At 43.7% G+C, this 20,689-nt stretch overlaps 1 protein-coding gene across 4 annotated transcripts in view; it reads right to left on the reverse strand.

The window, feature by feature from the left end:
- Positions 1–1,809: 1,809 nt before the first annotated feature.
- Positions 1,810–20,689, reverse strand: part of HYCC2 (hyccin PI4KA lipid kinase complex subunit 2) — a 152,232-nt gene continuing 133,352 nt past the window's right edge. For all 4 annotated transcript variants that reach the window (XM_073551471.1, XM_073551470.1, XM_073551473.1 and 1 more), the window contains one exon: positions 1,810–6,894. In XM_073551471.1, coding sequence (XP_073407572.1) covers positions 6,305–6,894 — 590 coding nt within the window. In that variant the 3' untranslated portion in view covers positions 1,810–6,304. The remainder of the gene's footprint in view (positions 6,895–20,689) is intronic.

The raw sequence follows: 20,689 nt of genomic DNA on the forward strand, positions 1-20,689 counted from the left end.
ATCTTATAAATGTGCCCTGCTGTGTACTGTGTAATGGCTGTGTCTGACCGTGCAGGGACATGGTCTGAGCATACCACAGCTCCTGGGCAGGGGAGGAAGCAAAAGAGAGGATCAGACAGGACCACATCCTTGCACCACATCGATGACTAAATAAAACGTAATTTTCTCCCTGTAGCCGTTGCACCAGGAAGTCATCTGGACATAATGTAAATGCCAGTTACCTGCATGATACCACTATATCTACAGGTGGATAGCGTTACTAGAGGAGACAGGTTCCTTTTAATACAAGCTGTTATTTCTAATTTTTGTATCCAAACCAACACAATACACATTACCCCCATGTACATGAATTCTTAGGACTGACGAGGGCGAACCAATGTAAGAATTTATTGTACCAGCGGTATTCCTAAAACCAAATGAGAAAATACAACATTTCTTTATGGCAGGGTCAGATGTGTATTGCGGTGGATCACAATGCCGGTGTATATGGCCTCAGGCTCAGCGCTGCACTTTTACAGCAACATTTTCATTGTGTTCTCCAGATGTGTATTGTGATTTTCAGATAATGAAGTAAGGCTGATTCCAAATGGCAAATGCACCACGTGCACAAAAACAAGCCAAAGCCGTGAATAAGCAGGTCGCAGCGCAAAATAAGGAGTTTACTCAATGTTTTGCAATATTGCGCATATATTAAAGATGGGCATTTCTTGTGCTTGTCCAACATTGGCTCCTAGTACAGGACACCCTGCAGTAAAGGTAATCTCAGAATGTCTGTATTTAGTAGGGGGACAGACCATTGCAGACCACTCTCCAATAACCACTGCTACTCAACGGACCTGACACTAAGCTATACTGGGTCCTAATCAGGGGAACCTCTCCCCATTAAAAAGGACAAAAAAAAACACACAAAAAATAAAAGTACAAGAACAATTTTTGCTTAGAGAAATCAGAATAAAATTAACACACACATCCTAGAAGTAGTAAACGCTGCTTTTATAAGGCTGCTATACACAACTGTAACCAAAATAAAAAAGCAAAACAAAATCCGTTCACCTCCGAGTGTGGATCTTGTATGGTGCACACATTACGCAGAGACACTGATCACACGTCCCTATAAGTACATTACCTAACGAGCGGAGTAACTGTCATTTATAAGTATACTAGATGATGGCCCGATTCTATCGCATCGGGTATTCTAGAGTCTCTGTTAAAATAAAAAATAGTTATATACTCACCTTCCGACGGCCCCCGGACTCTCTCTCTCCTCTCCATGCTCCACGCGCCCGGCATCTTCCGGTTCCAGTAATGATTTGCGTGAAACACCGTGAGTGTGACGTTATCTTCAGCCCTTCTCGCTAAGCATTACTGGAACCAGAAGATGCCGGGCGCGTGGTGAGAGGAGGGACAGAGTCCGGGGGCCGTCGGAAGGTGAGTATATAACTTTTTTATTTTAACAGAGACTCTAGAATACCCGATGCGATAGAATCGGGCCACCATCTAGTGTATTATACTCCTGTTACACCCGGAGCTGCTGTCACTGTTCTGCTTTTACCTAATGTATTGTTCTCCAGTTACAGCCAGAGCTGCAGTCACCATTCTGCTCTTACCTAATGTATTATACTCCTGTTACAGCCAGAGCTGCAGTCACTGTTCAGATCTTACCAAATGTACTCCCGTTACACCCAGAGCTGCAATCACTGTCCTGCTGTTACCTAATGTAGTGTACTCCAGTTACACGAAGATCTGCAGTCACTGTTCTGCTGTTACCTAATGTACTCCTGTTACACCCAGTACTGCAGTCTCTATTCTGCTGCTACCTAACGTAGTGTACTCCAGTTACACCCAGAGCTGCAGTGACTGTTCTGCTGTTACCTAATGTATTGTATATGTACAGGACTGTGCCTGTGTAATGAGCGACGCAGCAGTGATGCCTTTAACGGCTGTAATGTGCCTGTACAATAAGCGATGCGGCCGTGTTGCCGCGACGACTAAGCGACTGTCGCTGATTGGTCACGACCTAACTGCCGCGACCAATCAGCGATGCAGGATTTCGGTTACAGACAGACATGATAAGACAAAAAAAAAATTATATATATATATATATATATATATATATATATATATATATATATATATATATATATATATATATATATATATATATCTATATCTATAGATAGATAGATATTCATGTGTACCGAACCCAGAGATGCAGCACTTTTCTTCTGGTCCAGAGCTGAACTCCCGAGCCTGCAGGCTCCAGAGACGTGCCAGCATTCAGGATGGTCTTACACCAACAGCAGTAACGTGAGGTTGGAAAATTAACTGCCCCCTGTGCACTACTTACTTTGAAAACCCATACCAGAATCGCTGTGTAACTTGTCTGTCTTCATGGACTCCTACATTATCGAATTTAATGCCAATAAGAATTATTCAGCTGTTCTTTTCAAAGCAAGTACACCAGCCTCATCAGGTCTACAAGATCTATTTAATGATGTGTTCAGTTAACATTGTGAACTCTGGTGATGAATCTGCCTTAAAAATAATGCTCCTTATTCATTTAATAATAAAACCAAAACTGGGCTTATTGCTCATAGCAACACAAGAGAGCTTAGCATTCCCTACATAAAACTCTCTGGAAAAATGAAAGCCGGGCATTTGTTACTATGGGAAACAAGACCTATTTTGTCATGTCAGTTTGGATAAATTAGGGTCAATATCAGACCGTGATGATGTGTGACACAGCTACAGTATGTTTTACATATCAACGCAACGCGCAGCAGGACAACCCCAGAAGATCTCAGCAGCATCCAGCAGGCACTGCGCTGGACCCCCGAGCTCCTATGAAGACCACCGCAGCAGTAGCAGCGTTCAGAAATGCAGGTGCCCGGCTCAACGCTTCCTTTCAGAAATGGGGAACATTGGGAAGTATTGATCGTTAGATAAATAGGTGTCCTAGATTAAATTATATAAAATTCTTCTATTCCAGCATCGATCACACTGTGGCTATAATGTTCAGACAAATCAAAGACCCTACTCTGTATAAATGCATTGCACAATGTAATATACAACCATTGTGATCATTTTCAGCAGGAATGTACCTGACGAGAGTTGTGGGGTACAGGAGACACTAGGGCGCTTCCCATGGATTTCCAGCTGCTATCAGGAATAATTGAAGCTTTATCTAGGATTTCACTATCATTGCTGTACAGACGGTCACACATTCACCCATCTACTTCCAGCAGAGTTTAAAGTGTGATAAACACAGTATGTGATCGTCATAATTATACTTAGAAAAATATATATACTTGATTATTTTACATAAATTCTCTTTAAATAATAGATAATTTAATCTATCAAAATGAATTGGTGAAGGCAATGGTTCTTCAGCGTCCGTTCAGGAGCTCAGCTACATAGGTCCATACTGTTACCACATCTCATGACTCCAGTCAGAGCAATCCTCGGGCAGATGGACAGACACGTAAAGGGAAAGTCTAAGGATGGCTAACACAGGAGATAACAGATTGTCCATGCCATAACAGCGACATATGGAAACTCCCGCACCACGAGCATGGCTGAATCAACGTGAACCGTGGCGTTCAGCCAACGACGGCCTCGGCTGTCTACATTACATATGCACAGTATATTCATTTTTCTTATTGCCAGGTCCATAGCAGCAGCCCAGGACACAACTTGCAGCTAACATTACATCCACTTGTTAATACAGTATTACGCCCCCCTTTATGAATATAACTGGGGGTTATTTAGCAGCTACTTGTCATTTCAAGCTTCATTTGACTGAGAGCAGCAAGTTGGACACTTGCCATTCTGCTTTATCAAACAAAAATTGTATAAAAAAAATATATATCAGCATGAAATAAAAATCACTGTACAGAAACAACAGCATAAAAATGGAAATGTCTGCATTCGCAACAAATAAGCCATAATATCTGGATAACCCACAAAAATAAAACAGTACATCTCAGTAACATCTGCAGTTGCAAAAAAAACTTAGTCGCCAAAATAAATGACGGGAGGTGATAGGCTGGCATTAACAGAATCCCTGTAAACGTCTAAAAACCAAGGTGCTAGATCTGCCTGTTCCCGCACAACTGAACCACACGACAGACTATTATTTTCAACAGCACAGTATTGATATAAGAGCGTACTTTCTACGTTTTGCCATTTAACATCCCAATACATTCACACCCAGATCAGTGGAAGGGAACCTAAAACACATAATGCAGATCTGTCACTGAGTTTCATGATACACTGTATATATTATTAAAGGAAGTCTGTCAGCAGGATTTCACCCCCAAACTATTGATATGCACATATAGCTCATTCAAAGACAAATCCAGCAATACCTTAACATGACCAGTCAGCTCCTCCGTTACTGAGAGATTGGCGTTTGAATTGTTATGCAAATAAGGCTGACAAACTATTTGCAGATCTGAAGCCTCAGTCGCTCCAGCTCTATTCTATTGCAGCTGATGCATCCTCTTGCTTAACTGACAGGCTCTATGTTGTATGACCTAGGAGGAGGCGACACTGGGCAAGGGAATAGAGCTGGAGTAACAGAGGTTTCAGATCTACAAATAGCTCTTCAGACTCATTGGCATATCAATTTGAATGTGGATTTCTTAGTAGTGGAGGCATAGAATGGCCATGTAATAGTATTGCTGGACTTGTCCATAAACATATAGTCGGGGGGGTGAAATCTTGCAGACAGATTCCCTTTAAGTAGAGCTCTTAGATCTGGGGTAAATCTATGTCAGAATGACTGTATAATCCTCCTCTAAGATTAAACAGCGCTCTCCGCTCACCCGGCATGATTGACAGCTCCTCAGTGTCACTCCTCCATGCTCCTGCTTAAGGCCTGTGCTACACAGCAAAGTGTTGACTGAATAAACACATTTGTACAATTCGTCAGTGATAACTATTTTAGAATTGTGACACTGCTGTATATCTAACAGCCAAAATGCAGACACGTTGCAGCCCTGTGAAATTTGCATTGAAATCTCGCGTGTGACTTGCAACAAAAGACAGAAAATCCAAGACATTTTGGAAACATTTGCCATGCCGTGTTGCAGACCTGGTAGGTTGCAGGTCGTATAGCCCTAGCCCAACTCTCACCCTGCTCAGTGTAAACTGCAGCTGTTGGGCAGACTAGGTAGGCAGAGACTTGGGAGCTCTTAACTGGTCAGCTGGACTCCTTCAATGGTCATCTCCACATCAGGATAATGCATCCAGTAAGCACGACAGCCTCATCAGCTCTACGATCTACTGAATAACATACACAATCAGTATTGTGAAATCCAAGGACAGATCTGCTTTAAGTTTGCATCAAGTTGTGGGAATAAAACAGCGATGATCAGACCACCCACTACTCACTCGTCCCTCCACATCTAGGTAAGTTTAGGGAAGTCGCTACAAGTTACAAAATGAATGATCATAACAAAGGCAGTGTGGTCAGAAGGATCACCAAGAAAACAGAGAACACACTTACACTTTGTACAACAGCAGATCTGAATAGTAGCGGGGAGAGGGAACAATGGGGAGCAGCTGAGAAGGCTCTTTGGCCAAAGAAACACAGCCTATAGAGTCCTTCATTTACCCATTTACCCGACATTGAACTTGACATCCGACTGCAAACATGAGCAAGTACAGAACATGGTTATCCTAAATACACACCAGATTATCCTTGAAGATTTTCTTTCTCCAGGTTTATGTCCCTGGATGTAATGAAGCCCACATATGGGAAGAAGGGAAGACAAACATGTTGGGTTATGGAAACTGTGACCATATTTGTAACCAAAATTCTGACAAAATAAAAAAAAAATATATGTAAATTAAGTCTGGATTTTGAGGTTGATGATGAGTTTTGGGAAAACTTCCACAAATTGTCCAAAGGTACGGAAAAGAAAGGGTGTAACATTATTCACACCAACACATGAATTCAGTGACCTTTCAAATTTCCAATTTTTTTCTTTACAGGAAATGTCATTGCATCCTATGTTATAAGAACACTCCCAGAACTTCATTCTTCTTAGAGAAACGACTAAGTGATGAAATGGAACCGACGGCTTCTTAATTGCACAACACCCAAAGAAAAATTGTTGCAAAGAAAAGCGCCTGCATGGACAGTACATAGATTTTCGGGGTAGGCAATGGGGAACAGAAATTTGTATTGCTCTTGCTATAATTTACAGAATTAAACAAACTAAAGGGAAAAAAATAATTGGAAATGCTTTACCTCTGTTTTTTAATCTGTGCAGATAAGCACAGGAACGGGGGGGACACCTTACACTTGGGAGATCAACTGCATATTGAAACTGGGGGATCTAGACTGTTTGGTCAAAGGGGCACCAGCAGACAGAAGGTCTTTGCCATCTCCTCCTAATCGGTCCTCTTGTAAGCTTATAGTGGAAAACCGGTTGGTGTTGCCAGAAGAAAGATTAGTGACGCCATCTATTCCTCCGCTTCCACCAGCTTGACTGCCATTTACATAGTCAAAGGATTTACTTGATGAGGCGCTGGAGGTTCGGACGAGGCTTAAACTATTTGCTTTTGCCACCCCATGGCCTGCTGGGAGGCTCAGGTGCTTCTTCATAGGCAACAGCTCTATAGCTTCAAGTGAGGAATCTGCTGTTCCAGGACAAGGTTGTTTCCTTGGTGTGGAATCGCGACTTTCGGTAGCTTTTGAGGGACTAGGCGTATCTTTTTCTTTAATGGATCTCACACTTCCTCCTTTCCTTGAACCGCTTCTCTGGGATGGACATGTTGACTGTTTGATGCCAACAGGTTGGCTACTAACAGAGGCTCCAGATGAAAACCCCTCATCGGCATCATTAAAATTAATGGAGTCTTCTCCAGCCACTGTGCCATCAGGTCCTAAAACACAAATATAGGTTATTAAAATGCCAACCAATGCAAATGTCAAAAAATGTCTCTCTCTGTTGTGTAAGATTTTATATACAAACTGGATCTATTCTCACCCGGTTAACAAACACTGCATTAAATTTATTACAATCAGTGCGTTAAAGACATTGGAAACCTTGGGGCATTTTTTCTGAAATGCATTTGACTGTAATTGGGTTTTATATAAAAAAAAAAAAAAAAAAACCCAGTTTTTTGTCTTTAGCAGGTTCTGTGTATCACCGTATATCGCAAGCCATTCACTAGCAATCTGTCACATGGGCTGGTGTAAATGCAAGGACAAGGAGGTGTTTAACACTGAGCGGTCACCATGACAGACAGGTAGTTAACAGCGTTCATGGCATGCACAAGACAAATAGCTGAAAATTTTGTTTATTTTTTTTGTGCAATGTTTTCTTTTCTTATACAAAACATGTAACAAAATATATTTTGGAAAAAAACATGAATGCATTTTAGTAAAAATAAATGTCCCCCAAAAAGTATCCATAGCCATTTGTGGAAAGACAAAAAAAAATAAATTAAGAACCAAAGTCACGTTAAGTCTAAAAACAGAATGACAGCCCAACCCATACAAAATTAAAATTTCTCTCAATAAAAGCAAAGTATTAAATTTCTAGAAAAGTCAGACACTCCTGTAAAACTATTCTGTGACTTTTTCCATTTTCTCATCCCTAGATGTACATAAAAGGTTATACTTGGGTACTAAAAACCGAGAGAACATTTGTATTCAGCCCTATCCCAGCAAATCCATGGCTTAAAATGTCGATATTATTTAATCTACCATGTAGTGGTACAAAACCATACCTTCAAGTGAAGACCAGACTAGAGAACTAAGGTTATCTCCTAGTAAACAGATGGCAGACTGGTTGTTGACTTTGCTGTATTCTGACCACAAATAGTCAATAGGCAGAAATTAAAATTAGGCACAGCTTTGATTGTAAAGGGAACCTGTCACTTGACTAATGCTGCCCGAAACACAGGCAGCAGGAAACAGTCCAGCTGCACCACTGCAACCAGGGGCATTTTGTTCTGAAATGCTCTAGTGTTTCAGGGAAAAAAAGCTAGAAGAGCCCATGTTGCTCCAGATGATTGACAGGTCTCTCCTTAAATGCACACACATGGAACACAACTGTCAATAAAATAGAAAGGTGCAGAAAGAAGCCATGCAAGGAGACGCCTCAAATTAGGTGCCCCATTCATTAAAGGGAATCTGTCACCCCATTTTTGCACTATGAGCTGCCGGCACCGCCATCATTCTGTAATGCTGTAGATAAGCCCCCGATGTAACCTGAAAGATAAGAAAAAAAGTGATATTATACTCACCGGGGGGCGGTCCGGTCTTGGTCTGATGGGTGTCGCAGTCCAGCCCCTCCCATCTTGTAGCGGTGACGTCCTCTTCTTTGCTTCCCGACGCGGCTCCGGCGCACTGCTCTGCCCTGTTGAGGGCAGAGTAAAGTACTGCAGTGCACAGGCGCCAGACCTCTCTGATCTGGTCCGGTGCCTGCGTACTGCAGTACTCTGCCCTCAACAGGGCAGACCAGTGCGCCTGCGCCGGAGCCACGACGGGAAGCAAAGAGGACGTCACCGTTAGAAGATGGGAGGCGCCAGACCGGACCACGACACCCATCGGACTGGACCTGGACCACCCCTGGGTGAGTTTAATATAACTAATTTTTCTTATCTTTCAGGTTACATCGGGGGCTTATCTACACATTACAGCATGCTGTAGATAAGCCCCTGATGGCGGTGCCGCCAGCTCATATTCCAGTGACAGATTCCCTTTAAGGTATTTACGGCAGAATTCTTTTTATTATTGTGACTTTTGGCAACTATATGTCAATCTCTGTCAGGGATGCCAATCTGGGCAGAGCATGGGTGTGAAGGAAAGTGGCTACATCTGCCCGCCAAATTCATGGAGTTACACCACTTTAGTGGCATAATTCCATAAATGTATTCCAGTCGCAGACTAGAATTGCCACAAAGATAGTGACAGTAGAAAATTAATACAGCAGTGCCACATCCAGTCTCAACTCCATCTTTATTGCATTTACGTTGTGCTTCTCCTCAATTATTCCTTTTGGAAATGCATAAAGACCTGGGTCTTACCAAGGTCCCCCCCCCCCCCCCCCCCCCCGAGGACAGTCCCTCTGAGGAAGCCCAAGCGAAACGCGCATTGGCGCTGGGAGACTAGAGTCACACTTGGATCCACATGGGTAAGGACTACCCCTGATATACCTATAGTACTTTTGGCTTTTTAACAGCATATTAACACATTTAGTTTACCTGGGTATACTTTTTCAGGAACATGATTCCCCCGATCCTCTTACTATAGTGTTATGTGTTGACTCCCAGACTCGTTTTGCCAGAGTCCTTTACCATCTACCTGATGCTTTGTATTACTATTAATTCTGAGTGAAAAATATTTTATAAAATGTTGTTGTATTATGTTGTAATAAAGATTTTTGTATTTACAATAGACAGACTTTTTGACTCCATCTCTTTCAGTTCTCAAGTATATTTATAGGAGTGTTCTGTCGCCTTATAGTATTTTTTAGGTGGCTATTTGCCCCTTTATTACAATTTTTGTGAAGATCATTGCTCTGATCTATTTGCTTACCAGGTTGTATATCAAACTTTAAAAAGGAATCTGTCAGCAGAATTTCATCCCCCAAACTATGTGCACAAGTCCTGCAACACCTTTAAAGGGCCAGTCTGATCCTCCATTACTGAGAAATCAGCGTTTGAATTGATAAGCAAATGAAGCTGAAGGGCTAATCTGGATCTATTATGGATCTGCTATCCTGTGTCACTCCAGCTCCATTAACTGCTCAGCGTCACCGCCTCCTTATATATGACTAATTAGTTATTTTGCCTGAGATCACACAGCTCAAGCAGGAGGTGGAGGCTATGTGCGAGGAATAGAGCTGGAGTGACAGAGGCTCCAGATCTATAACTAGTCCTTTAGCCACATTTGCATATCAATTCAAATGCTGATTTCTTAGTGCTCGAGGAATGGACTGACAATGTAATGGTATTGGTGAGCTTGTCTTTCAAAGAACTGCATGTTAATATAAATATTGTGGGGGAGTGAAATCCTGCTGACAGATTCCCTTTAAGGTGTAATTGAGCTTCACTCAGTGCTGCAACAGGTGCTGAGTGGGCCTGGTGGCAAGTGTTCAGATATATGCCCGGCTGGCATGCACTAGTGGCAGGTATTACACACCCGACTTTCTTAAGGACTCCTTTTAAGGAGGGCTTATCAGCTGTGTTTGCGCTTTTTATGCAAGAATAAAAAAAACCATACTAATAAATCTGCAATTTTATTGCAAAAATTAAAATCAGAAAGGTCATTAAATAGCAAATATATTTCTATATATTCAGAAGCAAAACAAAATTAATGTAAAAAAAGATAATGAAAATCTGATAGAGTAATGAATGAATATGCAACCAGACTGGTATGTGTTTGGTAAGAATTGAAAGTACAAGGCACACTCAAGATAACATACAACATATTGCACATGATGCATGGTTATAAATTACCCTCACCTACCTGATGAAGCCCTGTCAGGGCCATCATGTCTCTAGGAGACTGCACGTTTGATGAAAGCAGATGCATTAGGTTTTTAGGCGTACACAATAATGAGCGCGGAGCCAGTAAGATTAGGGCAGACGTCATGCAGACCAGTGTAGATAACGGAGTATATTACACATGCAGCAGTGGTTCTCAAACAGACAATTCTAAAATGTCTGACCCTGGATGTGCAAGAACACGGTAATGTGATCAAGGCTCTTTTCTGTAAAGAGCTGCTCCATTCATACACTAGCGTAGCACTAGCTGAAATGCCGTCATGGCCTCCATCCAACCCATTATAGATAGGAGACACAGTAACAATCTGAGAATCACCGAGATGGATCATTCACATCCATCGAGCATGAAATATTTAGGGTGATAATACTGGTAGTAAGGAAGTAGATTCTAGAGCTTAAAGTGCCCCTGTCAGCAGGATTGTGCACAGTAACCTACAGACACTGTCAGGTCAGCGCCATTATACTGGTTACATGATACACGGTGATGAAATCCATCTTGTGGTTGTTGTTTAATCTTTATCAGTTTTCAATTAATGAGATTCTCATGCTCCGGGGCGGCCTGGGGGGGGGGGGGCTTCATGTGGTGCTCTGATTAGATATTCATTCATATGGGCTTACGACAGGTCATCGATCCCTCACTGACCTGCCCCCTATTTTACAAACTGCATAGTGTGTTATTAACATTTAGGAAAATGGCACCAGCGCAGTAGCATCCATCTTCGATAGATGCTTCCGTGCGGGCGCCACTGGCGGCACCATTTTGATGGAGTTAATTTTTTTTCTATAATAAAGACACCGTCACCATCTTGACGGAACTACATTTGTTTTCCACTAGCAAAACGGCGCTGGCATCTGCACATTAGCATATACAGGAATGTGATAGATGATACCATTTTGATGAAGATAATTTTTTTTCACCCGACAATACTATAGGACTAAATCATATATGACTATATGCAGTGAGTAAGTGACCTGTCAGAAGCCTTACTGATGAATATGTAAGCAGAGAACCACATAAAGATCCCCCACAGGCCGCCCCGAAGCACTAGCATATCATTACTACAAATTAAGATTAAACAACAAGGACAAGACGGATTTAATCACACAAGGTATCATTTTAATCAGTATAACAGCATCGACAATTTCAAGGCCATTTTAGTCCTAAATGACTAATCAAGCTATGTGGGGACGCTTGTGTATTTGGAAAACTGGAAGAGGATGGGAATATCCAAGTGACTGCTGATGTGTCACCTACTGCTAGATGGATAGAGCTGTGAAAGTATACAATTCCATACTTACAAATATTTTACTGCCTAAAAAAGGGGTAACCATACTGGATCTTCATGCTACTGAAGAAACCAGAATAGTCATCAGAATATATAAGAGTACATATTGATAATCACAATATTTTTGTAAGATGTGCACTGGTCCCAAATACTGCTCTCTATTTGTCCACACAGAAGATAAAGTAACTTGAGGATCAATGGTAAGTGCCGCTACTTTTATCCATCCATGTCAGAATGCGGATGCACACAGAAAAGGTTATGGCCGTTTGAAACCTTGCAGCAATTAAACAAGGCTGAAGGACATGAAAAGGCTATAGCTTATTCTATCTGTATCCAAGATCCAGTGTGAATTAATTAAAGATGGATGGTGAGTGCCGCTACTTTATCTTTTGTGTGGATATCTAAATTCTGATGTCTCTATACTGCTGAGAAACAAAGCGGGTTGAATTGGATGATGGATCTGCTGTCCATATACAGTATGTTGTGCAGTATATGGAGAATACAAAGACCAATTTACTCTACAGTGCCAATTCCTTTTCATGATTCTATATACATACTTTCTTTTTAATGACAAAGTTTCTCTCCTTTTGCAAAAATGCCACATTTCTATTACTAAAGCGGCAATCTAAAAGTGACATTTTCGATACATTCTCTCACCAACCCATTTGTAGAATTATGTGAAGAGAAAAGATCAATTCAGAATCCTGAAGCAATGGTGCATGTACAGTCGTATGCACAAGTACAGAGTAATATTCTGCTTTTCCCCACAGCTAGGGCCCGGCCAATCTCACATGGCAAGAATATCGAAACTCCTCCTGGTTCTACTAAACTAAGAACCCAATGATATCTGACTCAATACGTAGAGTCGAGGAAGCAGATAAGGCTTTTTTTCCCCAAGGATTAGGCACGTATTAAAAAACATCAAATATTCCTGTTTAGCTGTGCATCACCTGATCCATCTGTCCACTCACCTAGCCATCTATTCTTCTATCCACCCTAAAAGGGCTCAGCAAAGGGCATGCACAAAAACACGATTAAAATAAAATTATGAGTCCCAATTTGTGCAATAGCGGCTCGAGTGCTCCCAAGTCAAAAACATGAAAAAGCCAAATACCAATCTTCCTTGAGCGATTTGCAGCCATGCACATGCAATCAAAAAAGTTTACATGCTTCAATAAACTGACTTGGGAAGTCTCATTTCAAGAGTGATCGATGTGCTCCCAGTTTTGGCATGGCCATTGAAAGCTCTGGCGTGGTCTTCTGGTTTGTGACCATTACAACACGATGACATCAGACCTTTATAAATGCATACAAAAAGAATGGAGTGCATAATCCAAAATAGAGTAAAAAGAAGTCTTTAACGGATAATTAGATACAAACAAGACAATGCATAGTGAAAGACCGTATCAAGAACAGAGTTATTTCAAGCAGAGATCGGACGCAAAAGAATAGCTTAGTTACTCACCGATAACGATGTTTCTCGGAATCCATGACAGCACCACGGAGAGAGGGGGTCCGCCCATCAAGGACAGGAACCTACAGATAAAAAGGCGGCACCTCTCCTCCGCCCTCAGTTGGTTACAGAGCATCAGAGGGTCTCCCGGTTAGTCAACAACAAAAGTATATACATAATGTTATAATATTGCATATTATGGAGAAGCCCCGTGTCTAACAAAAAACACTCTACACACATTAAACCGTGCTCACCGCACACGTGAAGGGGGGGGGGGGGGGGAATAAGCGGGTGCTGTCATGGGTTCCGAGAAACACCGTTATCGGTGAGTAACTAAGCTATTCTCTCTCACCCATGACAGCACCACAGAGAGAATTTCAGAGATTGGTAGCTTAGGGAGGGACCACCGGCTGAAGGACCCTTCTCCCGAAGGTTAGGTCAGACGCAGAGGCTAGATCTAGTCGATAGTGCCTGAAAAAGGTCGAAGGTGATGACCAGGTGGCCGCCTTACAGATCTGTTCTATCGATACCTCTGATTTTTCTGCCCATGAGGTCGCCATTGCCCTTGTAGAGTGAGCTTTTAAACCCTCCGGGATGGTATTCCCACTGGATGAGTACGCCAGGGCAATCGCATCCCTTATCCACCTTGCTAGGGTACTCTTGGACGCTTTGAGTCCCTTCCGAGGCCCCTGGAAACACACAAAGAGACCCTTCCTTCCTATATTCCTTGGTGGCCTCTAAGTATCGAACTAGGCACCTCTTCACATCTAGGGTGTGAAATCACTCCTCTCCCCTATTCTTAGGGTTTGGGCAGAAGGAAGGAAGGACTACCTCTTGGGACCTAAGAAAATGTGTCGCCACAGTGGGTAGGTACGCCGGGTCAGGTTTTAGTAGGACTCTATTGTCTAGGATTTTAGTGAACGGGGGTATTGCTGACAAAGCCTGAATATCGCTCACTCTGAGAGCAGATGTTAGGGCCACTAGAAGTACCGTCTTTAATGATAGGATTTTTAGGGGTACCGACTGGATGGGTTCAAATGGGGCCCCCGTTAGTGCAGATAACACTAGGTTTAGATCCCATGATGGTAATTTCTGGGTGATTATTGGTCTAGACCTGGCTGCGGCTCTCATGAACCGTGCTACCCATGGGTTGCCTGCCACGTCTTGGTTATAAAGGGCACCTAGAGCCGCTATCTGTACCTTCAACATACTGTTCGCCAACCCCTGTTCTAGCCCCTTTTGCAGGAACTCAAGAATTTTTTCTTCAACCTGAACTCCATCCTGAAACCTTGCCCCGGAGCTGGACAGAAATTTCCTCCAAATTCTCCCGTAGGCCCTGGTTGTTATTGGCTTCCTACTTTTTTGTAGAGTGGAGATCAGGTTTTCTGAGAACCCACTCCCCCTTAGCAGTGTCCTTTCAAATTCCATGCTGTTAAATGGAGGTTCAAAGCTCGAGGGTGTAGCACGGGACCTTGGGAGAGGTGGTCGGGGAGATCCGGTAGAACCCAGGGGTCGGTTATTGATCGTATTCTCAGCCAGGAGAACCAGGTTCTTTTTGGCCAGAACGGGGCTATTAGTATGATTCTTGCCCCGTCTTCTCTGACTTTCCTTATGACCGCCGGGATGAGAATGGGCGGTGGAAAGGCACACATTAGGCCCTGTGTCCACGGGAGCATAAATGCATCCAGGGCCCGGGGGTTTCCCCTGGGGTTTAAGGAACAGAAAGCTTTTACTTTCTTGTTTCTGTAGTCGGCAAACAGATCCATGTCCGGGGTTCCCCACATTTTTACAATCTGTAGAAAAATGGACTGTTTTAGAACCCACTCCCCTTGATGTAGCTGGGTGCGACTCAGGAAGTCCACTCTCTGGTTTTCTGCCCATCATATGTGAAGTGCAGAGAGGGATAGTAGGTTTTCCCTCGGCTAACGTGAATATTTCGGAGGATGTATTCATTAGAGTTCGGGACCTGGTTCCCCCCTGATGGTTTATATAGGCCACCGTCACCCGATTGTCCGAAAATATCCGGACATGATGGCCCCGTAGTACCGGCAGGAAGTGTGTTAGGACATAGTGTACTGCTAATAGTTCTTTTTGGTTCGATGAGGCTTCTAGTTCCTGAGCTCCCCATTCCCCCTGAGCCACTCTTTTGCTCATATGTGCTCCCCATCCCTTGGGACTGGCATCCGTGGTGATTACGTGTGATTTTTATCACCCAGGGAACCCCTTTGGATAGGTTGTCTCTGTTCCCCCACTAAGCTAGGGAATGAATAGTTTTGGAGTCTAGTGTGACGTGACCCTCCAAGTGACCTAATGCCGACTGGTTGGCCAATACATACCATTGGAGATCTCTTGTATGTATCTGTGCCAACTGGACCGCTGGCAGACAGGCGGAGAGGGACCCTAACAGGGACATTGCTTTCCTTAATGTCATGGAAGGGTTCTGCATTGCTCTTGCTACCACCTGAACAATCTTTTTTTTTGTGGTCTGGGAACTCCTGAACTTGTTTGGGCTCCAGCCTTGATTTTTTTAGGTTTAGAAGCCAGCCCAGATTTTGTAGAGTGTCTATCACTCTGTCTCTCTGTTCCCGGCATCTTTGGGCCGAGTTGCTCGCAATTAAAAAGTCGTCCAGATATGGGACTATTAGAATATCTTGTTCTCTCAGGTGCGCAATCATCTCTGCCACTAGCTTCGTGAAAACTCACGGGGCTACAGAAATTCCAAATGGCAGGGCCCTGTATTAGAACTCTCTTACTTCGCCTCCTATGGAGACCGCCAGTCTGAGGTATTTCCAGGAGTCCTTGCGGATGGGGACATGATAATACGCATCGCTGAGGTCTAATACTATCATGAAGCAACGTGGGGAGAGAATTTTGATGGTTGACTTGATCAACTCCATTTTGAATTTTTTGTTTTTGACATAATCGTTCAGTCTCTTTACATTTATTATTGTCCGGAAGGTACCGTCCGGTTTGGTGAATAGAAAGAGAGGCGAGTAGAACCCTCTGCCTTTCTCCCATGGGGGAACCTCCTGGAGGACTCTTTTGTTCAATAGACTTAAGACCTCTTTTTCGAGGGCTTCTTGTTCCGTTATCGATGATCTTAGTGGGGTTACCACATATTTTTGAGGGGGGAGAGAGAGAAAGTCTATCCTTAGCCCTGATCCTATCAGATTTAATAACCAGGGGTTGTTCGATATTCTCCTCCAGGCTGGTAGAAAAAAAACTTAGTTTCCCACCCACCCTGGGCAAACAGTCACTTGGGGGTTTTTTTGTCTCGGGATGGGTTACCGAAGAACCCCCTGTCCCTTCTCCTGTCGTCCCATCTTTGCCCTTTCGGGGGTCTCCTCTAAAAAAACTTTTTGTTTTGAAAGGACCTCTTAAAGCCTGTTGGGCCCACGTTTGGGAATCCCTTATTTTTATCCCCTGCCTTTTGGAGGATGTCATCCAATGTTTCACCGAATAGGAATTTCCCTTCACAAGGGATCGCGCATAGCTTCATCTTAGTCTGTAAGTCCCCTGGCCAGCATTTAAGCCACAGCGTTCTACGGGCTGCGTTTGACAGGACTGCCGCTTTGGAGGACAACCTGAGTCAGCTGATGAGTCGGCTAAGAAAGCCGCCGCTCCTCTTATGACTGGAATGGATTCCAGGATCTTCTCCCTGCGTGTACCTTCCCTTATTTGCCTCTCTAGTCGGTCCACCCATACCATGAGGGCTCTGGAGGTACAAGTTGCCGCTATTGCTGGCCTAAGGTTTCCTCCTGCTGACTCCCAAGTGCCTTTGAGGAAGGTGTCAGCTTTTTTATCTAACGGATCCTTTAGAGTACCCATATCCTCAAAGGGGAGGGCAAATTTCTTCGAGGCTTTAGCAACCGCCACGTCTAGCTTGGGGGCTTTGTCCCAGGATGTGGATGCTTCCTCGTCAAATGGGTATTTCCTTTTAAGAGAGGGAACTGTGGAGTTTTTCCTATCTGGTCTCTCCCATTCTTTTATCAGGCCCTGTACGTTCTCGTTTAATGGGAATACTCTCCGTCTCTTCTGGCCCAGTCCCCCGAACATTATGTCCTGGACTGATCTGTCGGGCCGAGGGTCTGCTACCCCCATGGTAGATCTTACTGCCTTTACTAACATATCTACCTCATCCAGGGGGAAACAATGACGACCCTCTGTCTCTTCATCCGAGGATGACGAGTCGGTGTCTGAAGTATGGGAGGTAATTTCCCCTGACATTGAGGCCTCTGACTGGGAGCCTACTACTGTGTCCCTCTTTTTCCCCCCTCCCTTTTTGTTTTAGGGATGAAAGGGCGCTCTGAAACTCCGAACGGATTACTGCTCTTAGATCTGAGGCGTAATCCGGGGTTTCCTCACAGAGAACCTCCTGTATGCAGGAGTCGCACAGTTTTTTATCCCAGGAAGCTGGTAGCGGGTTTTTACAGGTGGGGCATTCCCTGTTCTTTGTTTTTTCTTTCCCTAATAAGGGAAAGAAGTCTATTACAATGGGGAACATTCACGTAGCTCACTTACCCCGTATGCGCGGTTGCAGGTACCGGTTCAGGAGGCGGATTCAGATCCCTCACGGGTTGATCCAAGGAAGGTGACTTGCTCATCGCAGTCGATTTGCTGCGCTGCGTGGAGTGGCTGCTGGACCGGCCCTCGCGTCCGTCCTTGTCTTTTTGTCGGCGATGGTGGTGTTGCCTGTGCTGCTGCTGCTTGGGCTGCTGCATTGGCTGCTCCTCGTGCTGGTCGCTGTCCTCCATGCTCACAGGACGCTTCCAGCATGGAGCAGCTCCAGGCGTCTCTCTTTGAATTTCCCGGCCGTGACGTCACCTCCTCCCTCCCAGCCTGCACCGCTGTGCCCCGGGGAGCGCGCAGTGCACCGACCTGGAAGTTGATGGTTCATTTCTGGGGCAGCGCCATCCTGGTACATCTTAGTACCACGGCGCTGCCCGCGCGTATACCGGCGCCCCAGCCCCATTCTCCTATCCGGAGAATGGCGGCTCGGTCCTCTCCCGCCCGCTCATCCTGTACAGCCCCTCGGCTACAGCGGTGGCGGCTTCAGGTACCGACCCCGCCACGACAGGGGCCTCCCCGCTGTCAGCCTGCGAACGGGACGGCCCTGGACTTCCTCTTCTTATCCGGTAAGCTGCTGCTTGGTTCCACGGGTCACCCGTCAAGGACAGGAACCCAATTGGGGGCGGAGGAGAGGTGCCGCCTTTTTATCTGTAGGTTCCTGTCCTTGATGGGCGGACCCCCTCTCTCCGTGGTGCTGTCATGGGTGAGAGAGAAATAGTGTAGTGTAGCACCACATATATAGTGTTATCAGGAAGTGCCTAGTAATAGAATCAATTTCTATGTAAAGTGGCAGTGCTACCAATTCAAGAACAATACCAATGAGCCAGCTGAAATTACTGACACCTGGTATACGGATTAAAAAAGGGGCATTTGGGGACACCCTATTTCATCACGACCCCATGAGGAAGCCAACGCGAAACGCACGTTGGAGCAGCATGTGTGGCACACAGATAGGAATATGGGTAAGAGCCATTGAATGTGGGATTCATGTCACCATCAATGTTATTTTTGTGACTTGTGACCCGATTGTGTACATTATAATCGGGTTTCATGAATCTATTATAGTATTATTCTAGAATTAGTGGCACTGCCACTTTACGTAGAAACTGACACTATTACTAGGCTCCCACTGATCACACTAAATCTATGGTGCTACACTACACTATTTATTTTGCACCCGATCTCTGCTCAAAACAACTCTGTTCTTGATACAAGGCAATACATAGTAAAAGACCGTATGTTTCTAATTATCTAGTAAAGGGTTCTTTTTACTCTACTTGGATTATACACTCCATTCTTTTTGAATGCATCCTCGTTAGGAGTATCCACTGCCGGTAACAGTCCAGATATATAGGCTTTGGATTGTCTTTAGTATTAAGGGTTCTGTGTTGATGATCTTGTATTAGACCTTTATGAATGTAGCTGTATACTTTGAACATTTTTTTTTAATCTATGAAGATCATAAAATATTCATAGACATTAGATGGCAGTTGTATCTACCTATCGTTAGCCAAGCTGTGCTTGCAGGTAGATGCGAGGCTCATCGGCTTCCACGCTATAAAGTATTTGCAGTAGATTGACCTTATTAATGTTCCTTTTTCCTTGCTGCAAAAAAAGCAATTATGTAACGGGAACAAACACAAAGCTGCAGTCAATCTTTTCCAAGCACATTAAGTGCAGTGTCATTGTCTGAATGTTATTGGCTTAAACATGTGATGTTCTTTTATAATTTTACAGTTTTAGCTAATGGTTTTTATAGCTGTAATATATCATCTATTGGGAGAAAATGCTTGTGCTGTGTCTAATATTCTGTACTGTTGCACAGGAAATTCATATAATCTCACAGAGAAGAAAAGAGGGTTTTCCAAAAGCCAAAAGGAAGGGAATATTACTTGTACCTCCGAATCTCCTCCTCCAGACCGCTCAGACCACCGATTGTCTGCAGGGTCAGGTAACGGATGGAAGGGATATCTTCTCTTCTGGCCCAGGGAGTGAGCACTGGAGCTGTAGCGGCAGGGTTTGGTAGGGTAAAATAACACTTTTTATGCTATAAAGATCTTTTTTACAGCCAGTTTTCAAAAAGTGTTGGAAAACTTATTTAAATATCAGTTTAATCAAATATTCTAAATGTCTTTTTTTTTAATCTGACTTTTTAAAGCACAACTCCAGCAGATTTTTTTTTTTTTTTTTTAATTGCAGTACTGGAGTGGTGCAAGTAATCTAAGTTCTCTGCTCTGGTCTTATCGTAATCAGCTGCTGTCTTCATCTTTTCCCAGCGTCAATCTGGTCGGTCTGCAGCAGTTTGTGAGACCCAGAAGAAGGTTCTGATAGACTTACACACAGAGCTCGTGATGTTACCTCGGACATCAGGTCAGTCAGAGGTTGTAGCCACAAAATAGTAGTGTGCAGCCAAAGCGGCGCTGGGAAAAGCTGAAGACAGCAGCAAATCATATGGTTCTGGTAATTGATATCATCGTGTTCCTCAGAAAATTAAAGCGAAAGTAGATAAGCACAACACAAAAACTGATGCCACTATCCAGAGCTATAACACCATGTGACCACTACAGAGATGTGTGATACAGGTAAAAATACCAAAACTGGGCCGCCACAAAGAAAACACATGTGAAATAAGAGTTCACCAGCAGAGATCCTTTGGCGTAGGTTGTCGCTGAATGTATACTATAGCCATGCTAAGCATGTCCGCAAGGAAATACTGTTAATCAGCGCTAATTTACAGAACATCAATACCTGACCTTGATTCACAGAATTGGAGAAACTATTGCGTTTTGAGGGAAAAATATGAAAGAGGAAGGGGTTCTTTATAAACAGAGAGCAGTGATTCTCCACAACTCTC

This window comes from Dendrobates tinctorius, unplaced genomic scaffold (assembly GCF_039654945.1).
Source record: "Dendrobates tinctorius isolate UK_male_01 unplaced genomic scaffold, ASM3965494v1 ptg000177l, whole genome shotgun sequence".
NCBI classification, from domain to species: Eukaryota; Metazoa; Chordata; class Amphibia; order Anura; family Dendrobatidae; genus Dendrobates; species Dendrobates tinctorius.